We start from the raw sequence: 11,454 nt of genomic DNA on the forward strand, positions 1-11,454 counted from the left end.
TTTTTTGAAAATTCTCCGGAAAACTTGTGAGATCTGAGTAGCGGACCGCTCGATTAGTCCAAAAAAAGATTCAATTCAATTGAGAGATAAAAATAATTTTTTTTTCGAAAATCGATGAAAATTAATTTTTTTGAAAATCGATGAAAATATATTTTTTTGAAAATCGATGAAAATGAATTTTTCCGAAAATTCTCGGGAGAACTTGTGAGTCCTGAGTAGACATAAAATTGAAATAAAATTAAAACATAAAATTCAAATGCCCCCCCAAAAAATTTGGAGATTTTCAAAATACCAATTTTCCCAATATCGCGAGAAATCCGCCATCTGCTCTCGTCGGTCGCGATTTATCTCGAATAATCGAATTTCCGCGTAAATACCAAAAGTCGAATACGTTTATCTCGACCGGATGCCTCTCGATTAATTCGATAGTTCGCTTAACGATAAACCCGAGCGTTTAATGAAACCTGAGACTCATCGGCCGATAGAGAGAAGAAATTCTCGATGAGTGCGTCTGCACTGGGTTCCACGTGATTGTCGTAACTTTCATTTACGAGAGGCAATGAATACCATGCAAACGTCCAGTCCCTATGCCCCCTCCCTTTTACCCCCTTTTTCCCCCTCGTGCGTATATTTCCCCCTGTACCTGTTACGTCGAGCCACTCGTCGCCGTTTCTTTCTACCTCAAGGAGACCCAGCGAAATGGTACTCCTACCAATTTACCATGGGATTTAATTACACGTAAGGGCAATTTACCCAACTTCACTCCGCCTTCCTCTCCCCACCCCTCCTCCTCTCCTAAGATAATATAAAAAAAACGACCAAATTCTGAAGAACAGCGAACCCTCGAGATTGAAAATGAGTTGAGCAGTTAAAAATTGTCTGAAAAATGTAATCAAGACCACGATGAATCGCTGACAGAGAAGAAATTCGACAGTAAAATTAACCCTGAGGATTGGATGAAATATTCACGATATCGATTAACAACGATCGACCAGAAATCCTTCGTCAAAAATTTCGAGATCAACGAAAATTGATTATCCACGAAATTTGAAGAATTTTTTTTAACAACAGCGTGACAGATCTACGCGGAATTTGTCGATTGGATTGATCTCGACTGTTGAAACATCCCCTTGGCTAACGAGGGAATGGTGATGAGTAAAAACGATAGTCAAAGGCGGTCTAGAGTGAGTTAAAAAAACCGTGACGGCTGTGGCACATGACGAAGACGATGGACTAAACGCACGCGGTTCTAATTAAATTCGTCCCGGTGTTGTCTGAATGGGAGAATCCCAGTGGATTTGAAATGGTTTGTCTCGTTGGTTGTCCTGGTAGCGGAGAATTAAGTGCACCACCTCCATTAATAACCTTTCCAAATTGCCCTAATGGGTCTAGCAAACTGATTTCAAAAGGGGAGAAGTATCTTTGGTTTTTCGGCTCGTTCTGACATTTTTTTTTCTTTTTCATACATTTTTTTTTTCATCTCCAGTCGTGCAAAAATAATTGCGAGGATCCAGCGGAACGAGGCAATTACAAAACCGGTGGGTTTCTTTCGATATAACTCTTGGTGTGGTACAGTGTTATTACACTCGTCATTCTACCCCAGGTTCCAATATAATCTCGGTGGATTCCTGGGGGAATCACATTTGCACGGACTACGGTGGAGGGAAAAATAGGAGATGGTCGGATGCAAGGTGGAAAAATAAAGCAAAGGGTTGTGGCACATGTGGTGCACACCCGGATATACTGCTAAATTGTTTCCACGCATTGCAATGAATAAAAAAAATGATATTTCGTTGACAGTTAGCTGGTTATTCGGCTGTCTCTGTCCGCACTCTTCAAAAAGTCAACTTTACATTTTCAACAAAGACTGAGACACAGAAAATTTCCCCAGAATTTTTCTCCAACGAATTAATTTTGAAAAAATTCAAGGAATTATCTAGTTTCAAAACCGAACCGAACCGAAATCTTCGAAAATTTAATTGAATACCCAATTTTTATTTTTATAATTTTTCATCAATTGTGAAAGTGAATGAAGAAATTAATCAGAAATTTAAAGAATTAAATAAATTACATGAGCATTGAACATGATCTAATTTTGCTGAGGAATTTGAAAAATAAATTCCTCGAGGGCTCGACACAATTTCACATCTGAATAATGGCTTTTTAAGGAAAGATGAGATTTAAGTTAAAGAAAATTTATCTCACGTAAATTTAGCAATGTTATATATTTCTATGAAGTATTGCCATAAAATATCTCCATCTCTCGGAGATAAATATTCCTCATGAAAGGACATTAACAGAAGCAAAAATTGAGGTGTTTGTGACTATAAAAATGGGGTATTCTCCTTTTGACTGAAAAAAATGATTAATAGCGGTGGATTGTACAGGCCCGAGCCCCCAGCTGTGTGCCATTCAGCTGCCCACCTACAGCTCGCTGATATTAGAACTTAAAAAATATCAACCACCCTGGACTGTCCTCTTATCCATCTGATAACACCTCGCGTCACGTCAGGAATGCCCGAATGATTATCCAGAAGTGAATCGACTTCGCTCACCGAATTTCGAGATCCCACCGGATGATTATCATTCGATCATTAACCCAACGAGTGAATAACACGAAATTTTAATTTTTCATTAAATTCTATTCTTCATTACGAAAAGGAATTTATTATCCAAACGCATAAAAATTGCCCATGACTCAATATCAATTTTTTCTATATAAATCGCGTGGAGAAAAAATGTTCGCATTTTCTTCTACTAGACGAATGTGAAATTGAATTGAATTAATTTGAAAAAAAAAAAAACGTGATTCCCCTCCCCGGAAAATTGTAGATGTAACCCCAGTATTGGGGATGGAAGAAAGAAATTGAGAATGAAAGTAAAATTCCTATCAATGGATGAAAAAATAAATTCCCTGGCATTCGAAAAATTTCAGAATCAGACAAGTCGGAAAATAGTTGATTCTGAGGAAGATGGAGGAATTCCGTATGGACATTGGTGAGGGTAACGATAGATATGAATAACGATTGATCACGATTCCCTGGGGTATTGAGTTTGTCGATGTAGCCCTCTCCAGGAGCATTCTCTAGTGCCATTAAAAGAAACCACCGGGCGAGTTGAGAAATAAACATGAAGTTTTATCTGTGCAGGGCAAGATAGCGGTTTTACGGTTACTCAACGGGTTATCTGGGCGATGGTATCCTAGTGGAGCAAATGAGCATGGAGGAGTCATATCGCGGCAACGGGGGATATATCGGACAGTAATCCTGGACTGACGAACACGTCAGGGCCTTTCACCCAAGGCGTGGTGCAATATACCTTCATCCAATTATCTTTTCATAAAAGCGATTTAAAAGAAAAAAAAAAACAGCCTCAATCCACATTCATTATCCGGAGGTTAATTCGTCGGTCAACAATTTCCTAGATTAGATTTTCCAACTTGAGTCATTCGTCAAAAAGGAGAAATCGATGGAATTACTATCGTACCAAGTTCATGGCCGGGTTTGAGGTGGAGCTATGGGGAAACGTGAAAGGGGAAATGAAAAGAATGGATAGAATCCGTATAGTGGATGAGGGCATGTACACAGGACGTTGGACGTTAACTATAATCGCGACGTGCCGGTGCGGAACGGAGTACCACACCCACGGGGGGTCGAAAACACATGGGGCCCTTCTATCACGTCTCTCTTTTTTTTTTCATCTTCAAATCAACCAACTTGTACAATCCACCGTTTTTCAATTCATGATCGATTATTATCGATTATCACAATCGACTATTATCGATTTGCAAAATCGATTGTTGTCGATTATCGATTGTTATAATCGATTTTAATGGTCGATTTCTTGGGTCCATCAGAGATTTTATTTTATTATATAAGGATAGTGAGGAAATTATGGGGATTGCAAAGAACTCGAAATTTTTGGGTCGTTCGATTTTCAGGAAGTCCTCACTTCGACCTAGAATTATGGATTTTTATGGGAATTTTTTTTTCGCCGAACCGGTAATGGAAAGAAATGCATGATTTCCCCAGACTGTTGAACACGTCACATTTGTTTTCATGAAATCAGCGGTTAAGGATGAAGAACGCGTGATGTTGTCTCACACTTTTCCGTAAAGTACCATCGTACCGACTCTTGAACCATAAAATCTCGTTTTACGAGGTAGAGCATCGAATTCATTTTACGTCCGGGAGTAGAAGATTTACGGTCTGAGACTTGAAATATCTATTTTGAATTGTCAGCGTAAGAAGCCATTCTTCATAGGCGATGAATCGGGCTATTTTTACTGTACTAAAACGCCACCCATTGAATATCCAACAATTTTTTTTAATAAACGCGATAAATGACAGTCAGTTTACAGCAATTCCCTCACTTTCCTCTCCTTGAAAAAATTGTCTATTTACAGAAAACGAGTAATAATCAGAAGCCAATGAAAATCACCTAAAAACTACTCAATTGGATAAATATCCTTCTGAGAAAATACATACTTCTCTCAAGTAAATTCATGATTTACTCCATGTAAAAGTAATTTTGTATTCTCATTGATATTCCGAAATTTCAGAAAAAGTTGAAGACAAAAAAATCAATAGCGAAATTTCAATATTTATCAATATTTTGAAGAGCGAATTGAATGATCTCAAATGCAAGAGTAGAGAGAAAAGTTCTCGATATGCCATGAAGAGAAGAAACAAGAGGATGAGGAAGAATCGATAGTCTTTGACGATGCACAGGTTCCTGTCTTCTGACAAACGGATTCTCTCTTTTTCTCTGATCTCTTTCCCTCCCGTGCATCAGCATGTTCAATATAATACTGGTTCGACCGGATTGTCCCAACGAACTTGAATGAAGAGTATCGATGAAAAACATAGTCTTGGAAATCCCTCCAAGACATTCGACTGCTCGAGAATTTACTGGCTCTCCATGTTATTTACTTTTTATCGGGTTTAACTATATCGATCCGACAATCTCCCTCGATATCCACTGAAGGTGAATCGATCGCTCTGAATTTGATGCCCTCTGAGGTTTTATCGTTCACTACAGAACTCCAAACATACCACCAATAACTTCAATAAGTCAATGCAAAATTCAAAGGCTAAATGACAACTTTAAGCTCCTTATCTTCCCCATTCAATCAGAAAATCCAATTAGACAATGAAAAATTACGAGATGATCGTAATGAATTATGAGAAATTGTGACAGTCAAAAATATTTCTAAAGTGGAACCTTTTACGAATTTCAGAGGATTTCAGAGGAATTTTAAAGAATAGAAAAAAGGGAATCAGCAACTAGTCATTCGCGAAAAGAGTATTTATCGATTGTAGTTATCGATTATATTTATCAACAGTCGCGAATTCTGCGAGGATATTTCGCTGTTCGTTGACAAAGGGTTGTATATGAATGAATAAACGACGAGCTATTCCCAAGTGTTTTTACCAGAGGGTTTATTCAATTTTCAATTGAATTTCACTCTGGCAAAAGAGAATACGGAATTCAGAGTGGTGCGGCAGCATGACAGACACTCGACATGGCGATAAGATCATTGGTTCTCTCAAAGCCCCACAGAACCGACGCCATACGCACATATCGAACGATTAAATCGCGATAATATCTCGCTTGACCATGTTATACGTGTCCTCCAATTTATGATTATCCACACGCACACACACGTGGCTTTCCCCTTCTCCAACCCACCAAATGTACCTCTCTATTTATTCATTATTATACTCCATTCTCCACTAACGCTCACTAATAGAATAGGATAATCCGAAAATACGACGAAAAATTTATAATTAATTTACCCGAAAATTAATCCAGCACAGTAAAAAGAAAAATTGAAATTATTTTAATATTCCGAAAGACAGAGAAATGGAGAAAATTCGAGAAAAGATTTCCCTGAATTTTCAATCTATTCTAAATTTTGGATTTCATTGGAAAGTTAATGAAAAATCTAATTAAAAATAAATTTCAAGAAATTTGTCTAGATGAATTAATTTAACGGAAGTAATTTTTCTCAGTGTGTTATATTTATGACTGATAAAGCGTCAGCAGAGAAATTTGTGATAGAAAAAAAAATGAAAAATGTCGGAAGGGCGTATAACATCGGCAACATGACGAGAGAACGTGAACATGGTAGGAAGAGAGCACGAATTGTCGATAAAATGTTGAAATTAGTGAAGTCGACAGAAAATTTCATGCAGGATATTTACTATAAACATAAGCTCAACTCACCGGTCGTTTGGACGAGTCAGCACCTTGTTGCCTCATGATCTCCAAGGGTGCTGGTATCGACGGCCTGCCGAGATACCAGTCCTCCCGGGGATTGTAATTGTCCAACAGCTTAAGCAGACGAGGTACATTCACGTAATTATCATCATCAAAATGGCAAAACCACCTGCAACAATAATTTAAAAAATCATCAGATATCGATATTCCATAATTCTCGCACAATTTTTTCTATTATCTATACAACTAAATTACAATTACAATAAAAATTATTCATTTAAGTGAATTAAATATTTTATTCAATGAATCTTTAATTAAAATTTAATAACTTCGAATAACTCCCATAATCAGAAATTGAAAAATTAATGACAGATTTTTTGATGATTTTTCAGTGTCAGAGAATTTATTGAAATAATAATAATAAAGTTAATTCTAGTCAGAAATATGAAACAATGAATTACCGATGATTTTAATCGATTATGAGTGTATTTTTTAAACTTCCATCAGCCCTTCCTCCATTAATCAATAGGATCATTTAATTCAGCAGTTATGCGGATGATTAATGCACCCGGGTATTACCAAATACGAATAATTGATGGAGAGATGAATCGTCCAAACAACGTTGTATCAACGATTCATCAATTTTCACGGGATAACGTGCACTAAAAACAATAGCGATGGATGAGAAATAACTGGAGAACTCCGGAGATCTCTAATGCTCATTAATATTGACGGCTATTGATCTTCCTCGGGACCGATGATATCCCATCGTGAGAAATCCTAACCCCAGGATGTTAAAATAGAAATGGGAATTGCCTGACACGCGTGCAAACCACCACTAGCTATTCCTGGGATCTCAAATAATTTTTTTTTTATAGCATTGGGGGAGTTGTTGCACGTGGCAGAATGGGCTATTGTCAAAGAGGGTTTTGAGTTACTGGTTTGTGTCATTAGTGAGACCTAACTATGGGAAAAGTTCATTCTCTGTATTCCCAAGTGACGAAGATATATAAAAAATTAAGTCATTTTTTAATTGAATGGTTTAGTAGATTTTTTTGATTTGTCTAATATAATCGAACTGAATAGTGGATTTTTTTTGTTCAAAGAACTTATGCCATTGAAATCTGAGAATTTTTAATAAAATCTAAAGAAACTTCAAATTTTCGTTCAGCCAATTTAACAATTTTGTTAATCCATCGATTATCTGAAAAACTGTTGATTTTAACCGGAAATGTCATAAGACCCAATTCGTCTGAAATTTCATCAGCTCCAAAAAAGTCCCATGAAGTCACGATCTCAAATCGATAATTTTCGAGATAAATCGAAAATAGTGAAGAGTATCACGAGAATTTTTCCTCCTTTCCCAAAAAAAATCCGCAGATTCAAATAAATAAATAAATAAATAATATCACAGATATTAAAATATTTCTCAGCAGTATTTTAAAACAATCAATGAACGATAAAAAAAAATTCCGCCAAAAAGGGAGTGTGCGTTATCCGATTAAATTGGGGGTATGTTTTTCCTGTCGAACGTGAAAACGGCGATAACGACCAAATGATTCGAGGGGCTTATCAATTTTTCACCGATAACAAATGTATGCGATCAACGGATCGGGGATAGAAAATCAGCAATTTGCTGTGACTGATCGAAATAGCACTAGTCCCTCGTATGAGATGAAGAAACGATAAAGACTGGGGCGTCCAGTGCTTGAGATTTCATGTTGGAGATACTGAATTGAACATGAGAGCGTGGATGTGAGGGAAAACTCGATCAGACAGTCTGAGGAGTGAGAGAATTTCGCAGTTGAGGGATAAATGGCGATCAGGGATGTCATTCCAACCACTGATCGTGTGTTGGTGATAATTCCGTTAGGTTTCACCACCGCTTGTACGCGATATTATGATCGCGATGGTGAGATCGATATTGATTGATTGAGATCTTCAATTTCACCCGGAAATTCTAGGCGAGTGAACAACGCATCGATTTTCAAATCAATTGAAATCATTTCGCTACTGATGCGAAATGAAATTGAAATATTTCCTTTTGGATTGTTTACAATATTTTTTCATTATTAGTTTGATGATGAGATAAATTAATTACACACAATCCTTTCAATTTTCTTAATATGTTGTTTTTCAGGTGAAATAATTTGGAATTCCATGGAATTCTAAATCAAAATCTGATTTAATGTTTCAGTTGGTAAAATATTCCGCAATTATTCTCCGTGAATTTTACAATTAATTTTAATCTGGGGAACCGAGAAAATTTTCATTATTAAATTAATTATAAAGTGATATTATATGTTTATTAGTTGAATATCACTGGAAATTAACACGAGGTCAATAATTTCCGGTGATTTATGAAAAATAGATAAATTTAGAAATATAATCTTAATTTAAAATTCCATCTTCTTCCGTGATGTTCCAATATCGTCTAACAAAAAAAATTATCTCTCACCGACGAAAAAAGGGGAATCAAATACAAAGGAAACAACGCCTTTCAAAAAATCCCGTTCACCGTGATTATATTTCCGAGTGAGTGACTCAAATAAACTCGAGGCATTAATGAAGAGACGAGAATTTCTCAGAGGATTGATTAGTTCCACCTTCATCAACTCGCATCAATCGGGATTATGATAAACCGTCGGCTCGATTATTCCTCAAACCATTCATTCATTTCAGCATAGCCAATGAGATTAAAAAAATTGAAATAAAAAAAACTGTTCTATCAAAATCTAGCGGAAGTATCACAAGGCCCTCGAAGAAAATGGAATAAATTATTTAAAAAGTCGAATTGATTCGCAAAGAAATTTTTTTTTAGAAATCAAAATATTCCCCTTGTCTTAAAATTATAAAATTGCAATCGATTAATTTCCAAATATATATATTGAAAATGGATTTGTATAAAATATATATTTGAATAAATAAAGAAGAGGTGAAGAAATATATGGAATTTTTTCCTGAACCGTAAGAGAGAGTTAAATGCGAAGAGTTTTCACCAAAAATTCAACAAAAGTTTGCAGAGAGGAGTTTGAGGCGAGTTAATTTGCGAGTGAATCTCGAAAAAACTACAGATGGTAATTACATGAACTGGAGAAGGAAATACCGTGTTTTACTGGGTAAAGTAGAATGGAAAAGAGAATGAATAGCCAGGGAGGGCGTAAATTGTCCGGAACGCTTTGGGGACTGCCCTCAGCAGGCACCTAGACCCTGCACTGTTTCACCAGGTCTTTTACCCGTGATATTCTCCACAAAACATAACTCTTTTGGTTTTGTGCACACAGAGATGGATATGAAGGCAAATTGGACATTCATTTAACTCATTTGTCTTTCTGGCTATTGCCCTGGGCAACATTGGGGCAGAATGGACTCCCTTTATCTCCGGGTTGAGACGTCCAAGATTTTTTCAAATGTAATGCAAAGTTTGGATTGATTTACTAACTTTAATTAATAAATTTACGGAGATTATTCGATACTCTGAGTGAAAAGTAGAAGTCACCGAAAGTTTGATTGGTTAATTTAAAATATTGGGGATTGCTATTTTTTATATTTTTTATATTTTTTATATTTTTTATATTTTTTAATATTCGAATTTTGAGGAAAAATCGGGTAATTGCTTCGAATATTAAATGAAATTCTAATTTCACAATAGCTCTGATAATTCTGATAGTTGAGTTCGATAAAATGCGAAATCCGATTTTTACATCGAAATTGAAAGTTCAGGCTGTCCTTGAACCAATCGTTCACCAATAAGATCTCAAATTCTCAAGAAAGATATTTACTTCAAATTAAATAACGATTAAATCGAATCAAACGCGCAACTATTGCGAATTGGAAAAAAAAATTAATATTTAAAGGGAAGAAAATTTTTTCGAATGCACACGCGGTGAAAATTTTAACCAATAAATGATGGATTAAAAATATTCTATTCGCAATTTAACCTCGACGAAATGATCTCACCGATCGTCTCGAATGAATATCATCACAATCCACCAGCGATTGATCGATCAATAATTAATGACCAATCCCTCGAAGGACAATATTTTATCACGAGAGAAAGTGATCGAATTGCACGTACTAACCCGAAATATACCGATCATACTCGACTGGTCAATAACTTCACGATTGATCTACCGACACGAATTCCGTGCACGTGCAAACTCCATGTACCTCAACTCCACCCCATGTACACGGAAATTATTGATCATTATTAAAAATCGGTAAGAGTCAAGAACGTGACTATCGTTTCGGCGCATTTCCACCGAAAACCCAGCCAATATAATTTATTGCAAAATGTCTTTAGCATATTGAATTTATTTTTCTGCGGTCATTAAAAACGAGAGATACCGAGTAACGAAATAAAAAAAAAATACTTTAAAATGCTTATCCAACAGCATTCTTGTGACGTTTAACGCTCGCCACCGTGCGCAAAGCATAAATTATGTCGGACACTGGTGTAACCACTGTTGGGGACTCCACAAACTCACAACCAACACACGGCGCCTACTATTATATTGTAAAGTATTTACTCTCTCTTTTCTCCTCGACTAAATTCATATACAATCGTCTTTCTGTTATTCATCTCTCTTCATCTTGATCCGAAATAGTCCAAGAAAAAATTACTTTACCCGGTCTATTCACTTGGGGCAAGCATATATTCGTTTTATATCTTTTGTACGAATATTTCTGGAAAATAATTCAATAATTTGCGGTCGCCATGAGTTTTCACGATTTTTTCATTTTCAAATCTTTGCCGCCCTTTGTAATTTTCGAATAATAAATTCCCAAAAATAAATTGTATATTTAAATATTTATTTGCGTAATGTCTTTTCCATGAATATAAACGAAAATTATCGAAATGAATATTTGGGTGGCGTTGCGCATAAAATTTTCGTATATAAACGTTTAAAAAAAAAGGAGAGATAAATATTTGGAAGAGTGCAACAATTTTATATCAATACACGAAAAATTTGCATGTCATCCAATAAATAGCCAATGGAGAGACTAAAAACCAGTCCACAAGCCCTCTGTAACCAAATATCTGGTTTTCGGTGGAATGAAAAATCTCGCGGTCGATATGACTTAATCGAGTATCGAGTAACGAGAAAGAAACATTCGGCGAGAACTCATGAGCTAGGTGAAGTTGGCATCGAAGTTTGAAAAATCTAACTTTTTTTTGTTGGTTTGGATTGTACTCATTGAGTACTTGAATCTACCCTGTGCACTTTTTTT

The 11,454-nt window shown here is 36.0% G+C and overlaps 1 protein-coding gene across 2 annotated transcripts in view; it reads right to left on the reverse strand.

The window, feature by feature from the left end:
• Nucleotides 1-11,454, reverse strand: part of fng (Fringe glycosyltransferase) — a 45,055-nt gene that overhangs the window by 14,109 nt on the left and 19,492 nt on the right. For both annotated transcript variants that reach the window (XM_011306689.1, XM_011306688.1), the window contains exon 5: nt 6,229-6,391. In XM_011306689.1, the coding sequence (XP_011304991.1) occupies nt 6,229-6,391 (163 nt within the window). The remainder of the gene's footprint in view (nt 1-6,228; nt 6,392-11,454) is intronic.

This window comes from Fopius arisanus, unplaced genomic scaffold (genome assembly GCF_000806365.1).
Source record: "Fopius arisanus strain USDA-PBARC FA_bdor unplaced genomic scaffold, ASM80636v1 scaffold00049, whole genome shotgun sequence".
Lineage (NCBI taxonomy): Eukaryota > Metazoa > Arthropoda > Insecta > Hymenoptera > Braconidae > Fopius > Fopius arisanus.